Below are 18,458 nucleotides of genomic sequence, written 5' to 3' on the forward strand. Positions count from 1 at the left end.
CTTGTATAATTGCACATAGCCAGGTGCAATATTTAAAATATTAAACTTCTGATAGTGGTTAAATCTTGATACTTCCTTTATATGTTGGAAGCTTTGTAAAGAACTAGAAAAAGCTCCTTGGACCTATCTTCACCATTCGTCCACACAGCACTCAGCTTAAGGCCTTCGGGTCCAACCACGGCAAACCAACATTAAGTAATAGCCCAATTTCTTAGAACATGTAAAAAACATCTTTAGGTTGTATTACTTTTGCTGCAGTGGAGATAGGGGTGGTTGGTCAGCCCTGCACTTGTGAGGAAGACTGTAAGTGGTGTCTGCAAGGACAAAGTTCCTGAACTCAGAGAAAGTTCTTGACCTCAGAGAAAAGACAGTTCTGCAGAGATACTATGTCTACTGTTTGTGCACAGACATAGTACACAGCCTGGAATAGAGAATTTCCAGAAAACAGTGCAGAGGGCTTCTTCAGTTATTCACACAGTCATTTATTGGCACTCTCCAGGCTTTTTTCTCTTTAATTGTAACTTTTAATTTATAAAAATTAGATTGCAAAAACTGTAATGCATTGAGGTAGTATACAGCTCTCCTGGTAAGGGCAGATGTTATTCAAAAATGCATGCTGTAGCTCCAGTGATACAACTGAAAGGGACTGGTACCTGCATTTGCATAACCATGATGGTACCAAAACTTGTTACTTGTTTAGTCAGCAGCCTGAGGAACAGCACTAGAGAGAATGGTTATAAGGAGTGGTTAAGTGGCCACACTATTCAGATACAATTTACATGCATTTCAACAACTCAAAAAACCGTTTACCTTGTCCAACAGCAGAGTGTATTTTTTCCACATCAAATTTAATCTTTGACCTTCCAGGTGTACTCAACATTTTTTCCCAAATCAAAGTTACATCTTTTAAGCATGGTGTGATTTCTTCATAGTCAAGTTTCAGGCGTCTGTTCTGCAAATTGTTTTCAGATGCTAAAAAGTGATATAATGGATGTAGCAGTTAATATTGTTTACTATTTGTAAAATGGATTCATTTAACTTACAACTGTCTGGTGCTACTACTTGAAACAATTAATATCTATAATTCCATGATTCTGGGGTTGGGTCAGTTTATTTGGTTTTTGAAAGATATTATGTGCAATATTAATTGTGTTTGGCCAGTTAAATTGAATTCCCTACTTCTAATCAACTCCTAAATATGAAGAATCATGAGACATGATGACTAATGAAATAAACATATGATTTTCATAACAGGAATTTTCATTTTCCCAGCTCTTTAGTGCAGAAGACTTTCAGCAAATGAAAAGACAAATCCAATTCAGTCATTTATTTGTTATGCATACAGCCCTGTAATAGTAGTAACTAAGTAAAAACAATAGCTGGGAGAGCATCAAAAAACCATGGCAGAAATGCAAATGACTTTGTAGCAGAGTGTAATTCCAAAGTTTAGAAGTAGAGCGAGAATTTCAAAGGTTGTCTTGGTAAAGTTTTCAAGTTTTTTTCCTGTGGGGGCATTTTAGTACTATCATGTGCCCAGAAAACAGGATTTTATAATATTAATCGTGTAAACTAAATAATTAAGCATGTTTTGTGACAGTGGATGGATCTGTGCAGGTAATAAGACCAAAAAAATAGAAGAGGAGAAAAAAAGATGTAGTTCATATGAGATACAGATATGTCAGTCATCTATTTCTAAAAGGATGAAATGATGAAAGAAAATGCTATAAGGAAACCAAGATGAAGTTACAAAGACAGCACTGAGGAGAGACAAACAGTGGGAAATGTATGGAGAAACTAACAAAATAGGTTTCAAATTTTTAACTATGCTGTAATGTGGCTGAGTACTCATTGCACCTAGTTCCAGGACATGAGCAGCTCTCTACTTACAAAAAATGAAGCAGAGCAAAAGTTCAAAATATGTAAAAGTCTGGAAAGGTTCTTTCTTTAGTATTAAACAAAAATTAAAAGGCATTTCTCTTACAAATAACATGATTTGAAACTATGTTTATGAAATAGTGTATCATGAAGTGACCATGTTTTTCAATTAATTTGTCCTGATGTGTTTACAGTACTTCTGTGTTGTGATGATGCATTACTGTAATGGCAACAAGACACTCTTATTTTGAGGATATTCTGCCATATATCATAAGCCTGCTGCTACTTTTGAGGACTTCACAGTATGAATTCCTATTCATTTCAGTCTTGAGACAATCTATGTTAAAATGTTATTATATTATCTTTTGATAATTTAACTCTCCATTATTTGTATTTTCAACTCTTTTATATAAATTTAGAAAACAGGTAAAGATTGCCTGACATTTACATTGTAAATGACACCATCAACACATTAAACTCAACTTGTTCTGAGATCTGTATCTGCAATTCAGGTTTTTTAGATAATTGAATTCTAAAGTCACAAAGGGTTATCTAGTCCTGTACTCCCACTGATTACACAAGCATCTAGATTTTAAAAACTGAAAAGAAAAGAACTGTTTATATCTGGGAAGGGTACCTGCTTATCCTGTAGCTGCTTTCACATGTGAATGGCTTAATTCAATGAGGTTATTCATGTGAGTTGTGAGGTTACCTAAGTGTTTGCAAGATTTGGACTCAGGATATTTAATTTTTAATTCAGTAATTAACTACAAATACATGAAATGCATCCACTCAATTTTATTACAGCCGTTCACACTGAAAGTAATCGAGTCTTTCAAAACTATTTGTCAACTTCTTAATGTTTTTGTCAGGTCAAAATCAACACATTTATAAATCAGAATATTAAAAACCTTAAAACACAAATGCTATTGTATGAACATAACAAAAAAAATGCATTTAAATTTCAGGTTATAGGGAAAAAAACCTTGAGAAATCTTTTAATGTTTCATCTTCTGCAAATAAATGTTTTCTGGTTCTTGGCAACTTTTCAGACTCTCCTGCTTTATTCAGTCTTCTTATGCTATGTGCAAAAATGTGACTTGTGAGGGCTGAGGTGAGAATATGCCTTTACCAACAAGCTTATTTAGATACTGACCCTACCCAATTCCCAATATCACACGTAAGCACTACTAGTGAAGATGCTGTGCTCACTGCAGCACAGTCCTCTGCTGTTTCCAACTATTGTCCCACCATCTGAGCTCTTCATGCAGCAGCTACCTAGGACACCTTCCTCACCCCACAGGGCACACAGCACAGCTGGGCCTTCAGTTCCGCCAACCTCATTCATTCACTAACTGGCTTTTCGGACATATTAATGTCCGAATAATTAATTAATAATTAATTAACGCATGTGTGATGGTTTTCCAATTTATTGTTTTGGGAATACAAAATTGGAGCATCTAGTTAAACTTGCTAAAATGTGTATGGATATCAATGACCTGTACTTGCCAAAAATTTGACTGCAGGCGGTAAATTCAGATAATTTGAATACAAGAGATATTTAAAAAAATCAGGAGTATAAATACACAAAACAGAGAAAATTTATTTCCAAATGCCATAAAAAAGTTACAGAAGCTCATTTACAACAGCACAGTTCTAAGCTTGAAGAGACTGTATAAATCATTTCTCTTAGCACCTCTTCTCCAGATGGCCTCAGCCTCTGGCCAAGGACACTGTATATCTGGTATCCACTGTCATATTTTATTTTACTGGATTAGCTAGTACATTGCTGGGAACACGTTTGCCACCTGTGGGGTTCTTAGGAAACTTAGGTGTCAGGTGTTCTTCAAATAGGGCTGAAACAGGAGAGCTACACTGCTAGGAGCAAACAGCCTAGAGGTGGGTCGAATGCTTTGGCAGGCCATACCCAATACCCAAGAGGTGTTCTGTCTTTCCAGCCATGTGTCTTAGCCTGAGTTTAAAGAAGGATTTCATGTTTGGTGTACTGAACTTTTCATACAGCTGGGCCCTCTTTCTAGACACTTCTTGGAAGTCTGTCCTTCCTCAAGTTGAGAAAGAAAAAGAACTATCGCCATTTTCATGTCAGGTATCTCCCCTTTTGAAGGTTCAGCTGCCTACTCCCTTCCTGAACATCTAAAAATCACCCAGATAAAAATTTCTGTCCTCATCATTTATATTTTCAAAGGAGCAGCTCTCAAAGGCAATCACTTGTGATTCTGCATACACCTTTAAGTGTAAAAATTGCCACCAAAATGGATTTGCTGCAGCTAAGTCATTCACATAAAAATTGTGGTTAAGAACAACTGAAAATTACAGTTTCTCAAGTCCCTTTGGACTAAGTGATGACTAATGATCTAAGTCATTACCACTCTGCAGAAACCTTGCCTGCACAGTATGGGTACTACTGCAGGAACCCATAGTTTCATGTCCACACCAACCTCTTTAAGAACTTCCTTTGAACCTCAAGACTGGCTAAACACAATGTTGCAATGACCAATACTTACACAAGGACCTGGGGATGTGAATGTAGAAAAGAATTCAGTTCATGATACTCATCATGCTGAATTCCTTGTGAGGGCTTCTAGACACCAGCCTAAAAAACCTCAGCCATGGTAAAGAGAGTGTCCCTTCAGATCAAGTAAACAAATAAAAGGTGAAGTAATAAAAAATTATCATACGTTGTCACCTACACAAATGAGTGCTGAGGGAGATATTGCTAATCTGATTTACCTGTGGGTTCCCAGAATATTTCATTAAGTCTTGGTGCAGTCCACTACCAAGGCCACAGAGAAAACTGAAAGGTGACTTTGTATTGCAGTAGGGTGTAGTACAAAAGAACTTCACCAACCTTGTAACTTCTGGTTTTCTTTCTCCATTCTGAGGAGCAGTATCTGCTGAATGATGGCTTTCTTCCACAGCTCCCGAAGCTCATGGGGTGTCCTCTTTCTTTCTTCTTTCACTGGCCCAAAGGGGCCATCCTCACACACTGGTTCCAATGGGGATCTGGGTGGGAGATCTCCCAGTTCACAGTAATCTTTGAAAAAGAGAAGCTGCTGTTAACTACTTGGATGTCTTGAACAGGCGAATGGACAGTTTGCACATACACAGACACATCTATAGATACACACATTAACTCATGTATCCATCTATATCTAGATAGATAGATAAGAGGCAGCAATACCAAGCAAGGTTTCCCAAATGATAGCTCCAAACAGACTTAAAAGCTGATTCAGAATAAGAATCATACAGGCTAAAGCCTAGAATATTTTTTCTATAACCTGGTAAAAACATTGTACCACCCGCCAAGATCACATCTTGCTAATTACAACTTTACCTGCAGAGAACTGAAAGGAAAAGGCAAGTTTCAGAAATTACAAAAACATAACCTACAGCTGAAACGTGGCATGACTCAAATAGCAGATAAAATCAAATACAACACCCACATAATTTGAAGAATAATCTCTAAAGCATGTTTAACAAAGAAAACACACGCCCTTAGCTGCACAAACACACCACCACCTAAGGCCATACAATGGGATGATTACCAGTTCTTAAAGTAAATAGGTGGAAAGAGAGACAGGCACTTAAGACATGCTTGTTTTCACTTCTCATTTCATTAACCATATAATAACCTTCTGCACTTTTTCTTTTGGCTTCAGATGGTCTACCACAAAATATATTATTTTATCAAGCATGCAAAGCAATTCTAAGACTGAAAACATTACAAAAGAAAGTGAACATTAAATAAATCTCAAGCAAATTGAAAAATCATTTATTTTTAGGAAAAGGGTATATAACATTGTTTTACATAAGTAATCAATGTAAGAAGCACAAGCTGTTATACTTTCTTAATACCTGCTGCAGTATCACTTAACTTTATAGTTTTATACAGCTTCTCTGGAGGCTCAGTAGTCTTTGACACAACTTGTATCTAGAAGAAAAATTACTCAACTCACCAACTTTAAAATGAATGGTCAAAACAACCAATCTCTTCCTAGCAAATCTCAAACAGAAGGCCATAGCAACAGCACTTCTTCACCCAACCAGAATGGCTGTGAAATGGCTCCCTGAGATACACGTGCAAGACAGTGCTTTAAAGTTCGTGCCACAAAATCCACTCACAGCCTGGCCAGCCAAGGACAAGTACATCTCTGTGTGCTACTTCAAACAGCTCCTGCAGAAGGAGCATTCCTGAAGCAATTATTTTGATGGCAGCTCTGTGCTCCACATCTTTATCACTAGCATGGTGGTAAAGATTTTGAATTAAACACACACATCATCTCAGCTCTTCAAAACTAATGAAATAGGAAGGTTTTCCCCCCTTTAAGTCCTGCCCAGACTGTCACTCTGCTTTGACTCATGCAGCTCATATGCAGCTATTCTTTCCTTGTTTGTTCGAAGGCACTCGCACAACTGAGCTCAAATGACTAAGAATGGAAATGTTCACAGCTGCTCACTTCTGCTTTTCTAAGTCTTGCCACTGTCAGTCTTGTTCTCTCCAAGAGTCAGACAGAAGTAGAATGGCTTCAAATACCACCCGTTTCCTTATACAACATTTATTTGCTTGCCACCACAAAGTCTGGGGCTAAAATACACATATAAAAAAGAGTGCAATATTTTCAGCTAGCAGAACAATTTAAACCTTTACAATCTTGGACTCTGGGTCTAGATGTGGATACCCACACATATGATATCTACAGCATTTCAAAGAACAATGAACATCATGGGAATGAGAATCAGGCAAAGGTCAAATATTTGACACTTTAACGGCAATCACCATTTTTGCAAAGAAAATAGGAAAACTGACAGATGCACTCAGAAATACAGCTGTTTATGAAAACTATCAATACAACGAAGAGACTATTATATTCATTAAAAGAAACTGGGAAACATTAACCTTTTTTCTTTACAGGTAAATGGAAAGACTTTAATGAGCTAAGGTCTGCAATTATGAAAGAGCTACAGGCAAATGTCAGCACACAGAGAAGATACACTCGGTAGCTTTCAACTTGTATTGACCATGAAAGGAAAATTATTTTTATTTGATTGCTGGTTTTGATGCCATTGTAGGTTTTGATGCACGTGCTATACTGTCAACAATGTTCTGTACATTTTTATGTAAATTTCTAAATACAGTAGCTTTGATCCCAATTTTTCTTAGTGCATATTAGGAAATATTTAAAGGGAAATGCTCTTAAGGATAATGCTGGTAGAATTCACTTTTTTTTTTTTGGAATAAAATAATAAAAAAATAAAAAGACAATCTTCAAGGGAAGTTGTTAGTTTCCTCTAAGGTTGCATACAATAATGACACCATAAGAGAGAGGAATCAACAGATGTGCTCACCATACACCAAGGCAAAAAAGTAAAACTGATCTAGATAGGAAACCCCTTAGGAAACTTCTACTGTACAGTGTCTGTAGTCTATTCACATCTTACATTCACGTTCCATTCTCAAAGCAGCCAATATGGAATGCAGGCACATCTTGGTGAAGCAAGTCTCCTCTACACATCTTCCCAGTGGTTTATGTATCTCTTTTAGCATCAGATGTGTATTCTGACTGTATGTTTGCATATATGCACGAATATGTTAGAAAATAGACTATGTGCAGATAAAGTTTATGGCTACCTACTACTAAAACACCTAAACCAAAAAAACCCAGGCTGGCAAAACACATGCAAGGAAACTGATTAAACACATTGCATTCCTAAAGCAAGAAAAAACACATTCAACATCTAGTATCTTCCTGTCTTTAATGTACACATCCCACTTCCTCAGGACAATTTTCAGGGATTGGTCTTCAAGTACAAATTCACAAGTTTATCAGAGACATAACTCACTTGTCGTTTTCGGTCAAACTGTGCCAAGACCTGAACTGCTGCAAAGCATGAATTACTGAAGACCACAGTGCTCCTTCCATTTAGGCTGAAAATTTCCCATTTGTTGCTGACTAATCTGATAAAATCAGAAATCATTAAAAGAAATAATGCTTAAGGCTATAAAAGAAAACCAAAAGGCTACAAAATTCTATAAGCTGAACAATTATGATTATCAACCCTACCTCTAATGCTTCTGTGAAGAATCCTAGGATTGATTTTGCCTTCCAAGCAGCAGCTCCTTTTCTATCTTTTCTTTTGCTTCTTATCACTTGTGGACATTTAACAGAAAGTCTAAAGTCTACTCTGATAAAGTGCAAGACATTCAAAAGCTGCCTTCCTTCCTGTCTGCACGCTGGCAAGATTTACAGAAAGAAAAATGAACCTGTTTAACTGCTCGGGGGGCCTGTCAGAAGTCTGCAGAGTTGCATCAGCTGCTTGGCTGGTAAGGGAGGGAAGAAGGTGGAATGTGAAGGTAATCCTTCAAAGCAAAATAAAAACTAGACATTTGGTAAGTCAGCACTAACCCATGTCCCTGAACATACAAGGTGAGAGAGAGACATACCACCCAGCTTCCAGATGCAGAACAGACAAGAGCAGAAATACTGGGACAAGGAACTGAGTATTGTGTTTGGGATCTGGAAGATAACAGAGAAAGCAAAGATAAACAGTACAGCAATTCAACTGCATCTAACTGGGAGCTCACATTCCACTGCGCCAAACCACCATGTGTTAACATCCAAGCAATGTGCACCCTTCAGAACTTTTATGAGATTAGGAGGTGCACTTAAGCAGGATCTGAATGCTTCAGCACACACTGAAAGACTGCCTCCCTGTTCATCTGCCAACTTAGTCAGCTTTTGTTGATGCCTATTTCACATTTGACCTGACCCTAACCCCTTTCAAATACATTGCTTCCCTTGCTTCCACGTAAAATTCTACCCCCATACAAGCTACTCCTATGAGCCTATAACACTTCTGTTCTCTAAGGTTCAGGATTTGGCAAGGTGACTTGATCACTATTAATAACTATCAAAAGTAATTTTATGGTAATTTTCATTTGAGGTTCATATTTGGACTACACTTCAGAATTGTTCTTCCGCACAATGGAATTTTACAAGTCTGTGTGTCAACCCAAGGATTCCCTGAGAAACTGCACTTCACTGGGAAAGCCACCATCTTTCCTGGGCTTGTGAGAACTTCTTCAAGGTACTGAATTTCAGATGACACTTCTCATGAACCAGATGGAAATGTTGCTCCATAAACATGGAGCAACATGGAGCAATGCATACACACAGCATATCCATACATACCTCAAAAACATTCCTCTTATGCTTCCACTACTTATAATACCCAACAAAGGACAAGGCCAGTAGGAACAATGGACTGAGATGGAATTTGTACAGCTCATCTACTTATTCATATTCAGCCGTTCACTTCACATGGCAGTGCTTCAACCCTAAGATGAAGAGTATCTCTACACTCCAAAAGGATCAACAAACACATTACTCTTAAATGGAAAGATGATGCAAAAACAAAGTACAAAAGATTAAGAAGGAAGTATCATGACATATTTCTACCAGAACCTACACTAAAGAAAGCCTGTACATGGAAAGATGGTGAATGACCTCAGTAGTAATTCAAACAGACAATATCTGATCAAAAATTATATGAACAGGGATATTTTATTTGTAAATCACTAAGAAAAAATTAAGTTTATCAAATATTTTCCTAATCAATCCACCTTAGTATTAAACAAGGTTTAAGTGACAAACCAACCTAAAAGCCTAAATTTAAAAAAACATTCTTTCAGAATCACTTAGTCTAACCAAGCTCAACTGTCACAACCAAGACAACAAGATTAATCTTTGATTAGAAACTCCAACGCTTCAAGCAGAAAGGAAGGACTGATAAGGAGGAGGCTTGATAACAATTAATTACCACCAACCTCACTACAGAACTGTTTACACATGGCTCTCTACATGCAGTGTTTACCAGTCACATCCACTCTCTGGGGTTAAAAGATCAGACAACATATGGTGAGAATCTGGACAGAGAATCTATTAAGCCTTTTATTTACTGCATTATGTTATTTTTCTTTGTTGCATTTTAAACTTTACAAAATTTAGCTTGGCAAACAAGAGAATTTCAAAGTCATTTAAGATTCAGTTGCCAAAAGAAAAGACATCAACATTGTTAGTTCTCTTCAGATTTTCCATTCAGGTAGTACAATACCTTCTTTCACACATGGTACAGAAATAAAGAGAAATGTAAGCTTCTATAACCAAACACATAATATTCCTATTATTTTACACAGTTGCCAGGATTATTTAACTTCATAACCAGATGTGGTAAAATGACCAGGAGCCTTCTGTAATCAGTAAGCTTCAGATACAGAACCACAAGAAGCAACAAGTTCTTCTAATCTGACATACAACTTAAAGCAATGGCTGAATGAGGAATTCTTGAAAAACTGTGTATTTCAACACTGTTGATTAAAATCAGCTCTGGACTGTTTTGGATGCTTTGGACTTTTCTTCTAAAGCCAAGACTTTTTAAAAAGTACTCACTAACTCCAAAATAATCTCATTTGCTAATATTATCAATCACTGAGAAAGGAATGCCCTGATATTTCAGTGGGCACAGAAGCCACCAAACGTGAATCATGTACTTACTGGCTGAAGCCAAACTTCTGTACCACAAATCCAAATTGAGCACATATTTGCTCTGAGAGGAGCAGAACTGATTAAACAATTATAACCAACTGGTTTTAATTAACAGTAACTAAAACAGTTACTATTAATTAAAAAGTAGGCAAATACTGCTAAAACAGTATTGCCAAACACATTACAAATAGTTTACACCCCATAAACACTCTTAAGCACAGAATGCTAAAGCAACAGCTTATGGTATTTGCAATGCTACTACAAAATGATTTTAAAAAAATTTGCATAAATAATGAAGAGATATAGCCTACACCACAAAGCACATAAACAGACAGGTAGGTGTTAACTACAGCTGGTTTAAAGAATAACAGTTCTTCTAATTCAAACTTTTCTTCAGCACATAGGATTTAACAGTTTGACACCTCTATCTGACAGACGCTGAAACCAAATTAATTTTAATTAATGAATCAAGTTCATTTTCCTGTGCAGAGTTACTTGTGCTTTCTATACCATTTTTTTTCTGCAACTCAAGATCTAAAATAAAATGTAGTTGATTTTTTACCTGAATTTATTTGCGGAGTAGAGCTAAATGGTACAAGTGTCTCATTGCTCTGAATTTCAACTTCTTTCACTATTCAACAGGTAAAATTCATTACACATTGCCCACATTAAAACAAATCAACTATCCTCCAACCTAAAAATGAGATAACTGTTACAAAAATCTTGTTTACTCCCAACACACCTCCCTCACCAAGAAAGCTCCAACAAGCACCACTACTTTCCTACCATTTCCTTCAAAAACCATTCCCATCCCCCTTAAATCCAGCAATTGACTTGACTGTAGATGCTGAATACATGTAAGTGACTATCTTGCTGCACTGCAGTGCAAGGTGAAGTTTCATTATCAGTCTACACAGATTTAAGGATGTCTTGCTCCTGAGCAGAGTAAGGGCACCCACCCTCACCTTCCAGACACCTGTCCCTGCCTGCTCTATTGCTTGTGTAATACTGTGAGTGGGACCAGAAAACTGACCCAAGTGAAAATTAGGGCATTTGAGTGTGTCCATACTTCATCTGGTTTAAAATGATCACTGAGTTGTGGTTCTCTTCATCTTTTTACTGGTGAACAGAGAACTAAAGGGTCCTGGACCACTTGCATGGGCAAAAAATGTGGCTCTTGAGTGATGCTACAGAAGTAGGAACATCTGCTTGCAAGTAGGGTGGGGAGGTATAAAGGTGAAAATCAAATAATTGAGGAAACACATTAAACATTACTTAGAATGTTTAAGACCATGAGTAGGAGAGACAGAGCTTTAGAAAAAGAATAATAAACACGTTCTTTCAAGATAAATGTAGTATTGTAACAGATCAAAGTGTGATCCGTTTGGTAAGGAGACTCTGCTTCCCTTTTTCCATCTCTCCACTCTGCAGGATTCAACACTCATTGCACTCCCACAAATAAACAACAGAAGCAGAATTCCGAGGATGAGACACTGTGTCTGGAGGTGCCAGTGTGAGAACGCTGCCCCCTGGTGCTCCACACAACTTGCAGGATCACAACTGTTCAGGGGAAGCTGCTAACCCCTGGAGCTGAGGCTGGAGCATTTGAACTGCAGCTTGCTACAGTGGAACTGGCATCAGTCAGAACTACATCCTCTAGCTATCATCTGTAAAGTATTACAAGTCTGACAAATCATTTCACCCATGTAGAAAATCTTTTCTAGGTCTTCAAATTGGTCAGCTTCATCTTCAGGCTCACTAGGGATCACCTGGTTCTCCTGTCAGGCAGCAAACTGCATAATAGTTCTCTGATGTGCTTAATTGTAAAGTTATGTACAGAAGCAGGGGAAAATACCAGGGGAAGGGGAAAGTGGCAGCACCAACAAGCAGGAAGAGGCTGGAAAAGGGTGTGTATGTGGGGCTTTGCTCCCACAACAACCAAAAGTAACGGTTTCTCTACAAGGCTTTGTATTGTCTCAGAGTGCTTGCCTCATTAAGCATGGCTACTTTAGTCCAATCATCAGGCAAGGCAGGAATCTCAACTGGCAAAAACCCCCATCTTTCTAGCATATCTATCTGCAGCATTTTTCTTCTACTGATTTAGGACAGAATACTCTCCTTCATATACAGTAAATCCTTCCTTTTGAATAATGGTGACTGCAAAACAAACTGTGCTCTCTGCCTGGTAATTCGTGATGCAACCCCCAAAGCACAGCCAGCAACCATTTTGTTCCACCTGAGCTACAGAAGATGAAATTTTAGCTCAAACTATTTATGAGCACTTCCTAAAGAATTAAAGGATTCAGAAGTGCAGTGGGATTCAGTGCTGTTTAAGCTGTTCAAGCATCAAGTGGAAACTCAGAATATCTGAGACTTTTATCAAGTTCAGTACTTCGAAAGTGTAAGATCAAAATTTCAGCAAAAGCTATGTACCAGTTCTCTGGGGTTTCTTTTTTTTTAACTTTTAGTAAATATACCTTCATATCCTGCTGTGTTAACCACACAGAGAGCAGCAATGCATACGATGCACTTAGAGATTCAGCTCACCACCTGTCTATACAAACAAAACCACAAATGTCAGAGCCTAGGTTTTTCTGCAAATATAAAGCTTAAAGCTGTCTCTAGTTCTTGTGACAACTTACACACTCTTATGTGCAATTTACTCATTACAACCCAGAGAAATTACAGCCACAGAGCAGTTTCATTTTGTTGACAATGCCTGCCCACATGTGGTCAAAGCAATGCACAGTTCAGGCACCCTGGTGGATTTCACATTTAACACAAAGTTTAGTAAGGCAGCCTAGGTTAAACTTGAAAAACTGTATCATCTCCGAGATACAGAGATCTGGGTATCGGCTGAGAGACTTACTAGCTTTTAAACACAGTCCCTTTCCCAGCTTCTTTCCTTACTCCTCTCCTGTAGATTACTCTGTAGCAGGGTGTTGACCATGGCACCGCAGGGAAGAAACTGGTCAGTGGAGTATGTGTCTATAAAGGGAAACCCATAAATCACAGATGTTCCCTTATTTCCCTCCCTTCATGCTTACTTTTGCAGAACATGACAAAGCATGTTATCTTTAAAACCTTCTTTGCCCTCTGTCCAGTTTGGCTGAAATTGATATTTTGGTGATATATCAGCTGTTTGTATAAATTAAAGGAAATCAGTCTAAAAAGAGTGAGAAAGACTTTTAAAAAGGACAGAATATGAAAGAAAAACAAGATGATGAATGACAGGTAGTTATTTTTACTTTGGAACTAGAGGGGTTTCTTAGTTAACTGTGGTGGTTATTCGAATGTAGGACCAGCTTTACAGCAGCTCTCTTTAAGCTACAGAGACTGGATAACAAGTGAGTATTCTTCACTGCCAGAAACACTTCAGGAGATGCATAAAAGCCCAAATAGAAAAATCCAGTATTTGCTTTAAATAATTAAAAAAACCCACTGACACTGAGTTTTCTTCTGTTCATAAACTAAGTATGTACAGTGAAACAAAAAAGAAAATGAATGAAGAAAAAAGGCCAAATATTTTAAATTGCTGCTCCTATTAATAGCACATCCTGTTTTCCATTTTGGCTGCACTTGTTTCCCAAACTATTCTGCTTACCCAGCTGTAGGTTGTTAAGATTGTATCTTGCAGCTATTATGTCTCAGAGGAAATGCTTGGGTAGGCAATTTAGGTGGATTTTATTTTCCTATTTAATAGGGGAAGGTTTTGTGGCTTTCAAAAACAAGTAAGACTATTTCCAGTCACAAAGAGAGACTTGTAAAAATAGAAGTTTCATACAACAGTCCTTCATATAATATGCCTTTAGGTACAACAGAGCATATCACACCTATGTTCACACATCATGCTCCTGAAATCACTTCACATTGAAGTACACTAAATTTGAGAGGCATCTGTGCCTATATATGCAGCTTATCTCACTGTCAGTCAAATTACATTGCAAGCAGTGCATTAATGATAGAAACACTTCTTTACGTGCCTACTCCAGTTCATCAAGATCTCACTTTAAGATGCAAGAAAAACATCTCAGCGACATTAGGATTGTTACTTTTTACTACATTTACTATAAGATACTATTCCTTTCTGTTTCCTTACACTTTTTCATATTTTTCATACAATGGCCTTAGAGGTAAGTCACAAGATATAGCTTTTAAAACTCATGCTGTGAAATTCAAACTTTAGTGAGCCAAAGGATTTTCTCAGGGATTCTTGGCCCCAGCATGTCCTGTACTATCTGGCTTACATAAAGTGAATGTACAAAATGATGCACATGCATGCTTATACACAATGGTTTTCCTCTAGTCTGTGGTTCTTCAGCTCTACAAAATTGCACAAAATACTTACGGGAACAGTGGATAATTATGACTCAAGTGGCAAATGTCACAGACTAGAGCAGCATACATGAGGACAAAGCATACACTACAGAACTCAAATGAGATCATAAAATATATGTAATTCCTGCTGGTACACCTGGATTTTTCTAGTCTGTAGTTCTATACTCCAACACAGAAAGATGAAATAGAAGCATCCTCTTTTCTTCAGCACAATGCTTGGTGATGCATTTTTTTCCCCAGAACTAAAATAGTACACATAAAAATAATTTCTTCTCTGGCTAGTTAACATGAGACAATAGGAACAATTTACATGTGAAGCTGAAATGTAAAAATTCAACAGCTAATGAGCTGAGCATTACAAAAAAGCAGGTGGCAAACTGCAATGACAGTACAAACAGAACACCAGGCAAACAGATCCCCTTGGTGGACACAATGATTCACACTTCACGCACTACCAAAAAGCTCACAGAAGCAAAACCAGGCTTTACCATCATATCTGCTGGGAGAGTCACAGGCTTTCTGAGGGGTGGCCACTCTCAGGAATATCTGCTGCCTCCAGGAATGCCTTCGAGTCCTCACGGGGCTGTCGGCATCCAGGGCCTGCTGGCTGTGCTTGGACTCGTAATCGCTGAAAGGGCAGAGCACAGAACAGTGTGTGAGGGGATCACCTGGGCTGCCAGGAACAGCCACACAGCCTTAGGGAACCGAAAGGGCAGAGCACAGAACAGTGTGTGAGGGCATCACCTGCGCTGCCAGGAACAGCCACACAGCCTTAGGGAACCGAAAGGGCAGAGCACAGAACAGTGTGTGAGGGGATCACCTGCGCTGCCAGGAACAGCCACACAGCCCTAGTGAACACCTGGGCACTGCCTTGGGGGTGCAGTGTGCTGTGCACGTGCAGGGACAAGCTCGCAGTGTTAGGAAGGTGAAACTTGCTTTGTGGCAGAGGCTTACACATGGCTGCAAACAGCACTGGGGTTCACAGACAGGGACTGGCAGCTCTGTACAGTCTACTCTTTCCAGTTTAATTAATTTTCACTTTTCTTTGCAGCAGTATATTAATCAGAATGTATTAAAGATACATACACAATAGTGTAGCTTTACCATCACACTATTTACATGCCATCCACAAAACTTAGCAATTATTCATAGGAGACACAAAGACTTGCTGACACCTTTTATTAGTACTCATCAAGGAGCTTTCTAAACTTCAACTGAACTTCCAACCTTCTGTGCACTGGGTATGCAATATATCTTCTCCCAACACAGACTGGGAGAAAAACTTTAAACCTTTCTGTTAGCCTCTGAAATATGCAACAAACTTGGGAACAAAATCCAAGAACCTTGGATATTACTCCTTTGATGTCATCTACACATGCCATACAGAGGTTTTTACTCAGAACAGAAAATGAAATAGTGAGGAACAATGCTGTCTTCCTATTAAAAATCCCACAAATAACTTTCACCTGTTAGAACTCTAAACTAATCATTGCTTTATTCCAGCTATTAGCTCAATGATTACAAGAGTCTTTGTAGAAGCTGAAAGGGATAAATGAAATCCAGATAGCTCTGGCAGCAACAGGCAGGAGCATTTGACAGATCATCCTCTCCTTCCAACCTGAGGACACTGACATTGCTCAGGATCAATCATATATTCTCTTAAGTGAAAACTCTCCTATGTCAGGAATAATCACAGAAATACATAGATGGAAGTTGTAAGGACATTCCAACATAAAAAATGACTAAAATCTGCAATCCCAATGGGAGAGTAGGCTGGGATACCTTCATTCTTTTGACATCAATTACATGCAGAATACACGCAGGTGAACCATTGCACAAATCAGGTTTTGCAAGTGCAAGAAGCATTTGAAATATTTCAGACAAAGAAATCTTTGAAAACACAGTTTTACCTCTAGGTTTTAAGAGAGAACCCTACCTTGTTGTGCTCCTAAAGTCAGAGGTGTTATTTTCATCTACAGGAGCCAGAAATTTTAAGAAATTTGGCACAGAAGAGGAAGAATGAAGCTTTTTCCTTAAGGCAGTACGGTAGGAGATGCTGAGAGTGCAGTTGGGAGAAGTATAGTTTAGAACAAAGAAGTATAAATCCACAGAATAAAAATAATACACATTCCTAAGTTTCAAACAAAAGGCAGCTAAATCCTGAAGGTCTGAATATCAAGGAAACCAAAGTCAGAACTAAAACTGCTAACAAAGCCCTTCTTTGAGATACATATCTGTTTGGGCAAACTAAAATGTTCCAACGTATATAAATGTACTTCCAGTAAAGTTATTATTCTTTGATATATCACAAAATTTTTAGTGCATGTTTCAAATAAATTCCTTTAATAAGAAGGAATGACAACTTTAGTACAGTTTCTTAAATATGAGTTTCATTAACTGACTAAGTTTGGGGGAAAAGGTTAGGAAAGGTTGACACTGATAATCACTGTGCTGGCAAATGAAAAATAAGACTTTGGCAAAACCTATTTTGTAAAGAAGTAACAGGGCTTTATTCAGACAAATCTGGAACTGTAAAGTTAAAAGCTAAGCCTTCTGACTGATCATTTAGGATTGTGGCTCTATTTATGCAACAGACAGGAGCGCTAATCAAATTTCATCAACAGTCTTCTGGCCAACATAATTGTTTTAACAGAAATTCCTTTCATTTAAAATAATTATTTGTCTTTTAAAATAACAAGTCTGAAACATACTCAGAAGAAGGTCAATAGAATGAAGTTAGAACAACTCAGATAATGAAAAGTTTTTTGCATGGAGTGAAAATATAGAAAATTACTTGGCTGATGATACTAGAAGACCTTTTCTGAGACAAATACACAAAATCATGAGTAAGAGAATTTAGTCCCGAAAGAGTAAGTTTAAGAAATAATTGTTTCTCATAAACCATAATGTTCTATTTGGATGGCATTTAGCACTGTTTCCTGAAGATGTGAATGGAATGATGGGGGAGGACAGAATACTCTGGGATGATCACTAGCATGAAGTGAAGCAAGTTGTTTAGTAGCTGGTATTGAGATAACCCTCCAAACAGGGCTCACTTACATTGTAAATCCATTACAATTACATGGTAATTTCATTTACAGAACTGGGAAGCTTGACTGTATTGATTTAAACTTATTAACCCATTTGCCATCCCTATCAATTTCCATTTTAAGTGTTGCTGCTTCGATGTTCAGTATGGCATATCCTTAAGAGACAGGGAAAGGAAAGGAGAAGCTGCAACTGTATATACAGAATCATCACCAAATCACTTGGGAAAAAATGCTTTGAGAATTTAACCTTCAGGATTCAAGTAAGTCTTATTAAATTGAAGAGTGAACAGGATTCTGCAGGCTCGCATTTCCTGCCTTGAGATACGTCATACTTCTGAGGTAAAGCTGAATTAAGAGATTCTAGTTAGTACTCAGCAAGTGCAACTGAAGAAACTGGTGAAGCAGCATCTGCAGTTGAGTATTTTCTTAGGTTTAGAAAAATCAGCACCTTGGGGAAACAGGAAACTTTCACACAAGAGAACAAAACCAAAAAATAAACAGCAACAGCAATAAAAATTTCTTGCCAATGGCCAGTGACTGTTGACAGTGCTTCTGAGGACATTTGGTCTCATTAGCCTTTTGAGCTGAAATAAGCAGTTTTAACTCAAGAGGTTGAGAAAGAGTTTCACAG

General features: G+C 37.8%; 1 protein-coding gene and 1 long non-coding RNA gene across 10 annotated transcripts in view; one reads left to right on the forward strand and one right to left on the reverse strand.

Annotated features, from left to right (window-relative positions):
• Positions 1-18,458, reverse strand: part of TBC1D1 (TBC1 domain family member 1) — a 99,897-nt gene that overhangs the window by 16,544 nt on the left and 64,895 nt on the right. For 6 of the 9 annotated variants that reach the window (XM_063157430.1, XM_063157432.1, XM_063157428.1 and 3 more), the window contains 4 exons: positions 16,714-16,833; positions 15,266-15,405; positions 4,745-4,930; positions 811-972 (listed from right to left, as the gene is read on the reverse strand). In XM_063157430.1, the coding sequence (XP_063013500.1) occupies positions 811-972; positions 4,745-4,930; positions 15,266-15,405; positions 16,714-16,833 (608 nt within the window). The remainder of the gene's footprint in view (positions 1-810; positions 973-4,744; positions 4,931-15,265; positions 15,406-16,713; positions 16,834-18,458) is intronic. The other 3 variants (XM_063157435.1, XM_063157434.1, XM_063157433.1) reach the window with 1 other exon arrangement.
• LOC134418727 (uncharacterized) lies at positions 6,514-8,920 on the forward strand. Its single transcript, XR_010027848.1, has 3 exons — positions 6,514-6,642; positions 6,809-6,893; positions 8,839-8,920. It is a non-coding gene; the product is annotated as an uncharacterized LOC134418727 (long non-coding RNA).

Source organism: Melospiza melodia, chromosome 5 (genome assembly GCF_035770615.1).
Source record: "Melospiza melodia melodia isolate bMelMel2 chromosome 5, bMelMel2.pri, whole genome shotgun sequence".
Classification (NCBI taxonomy): Eukaryota; Metazoa; Chordata; class Aves; order Passeriformes; family Passerellidae; genus Melospiza; species Melospiza melodia.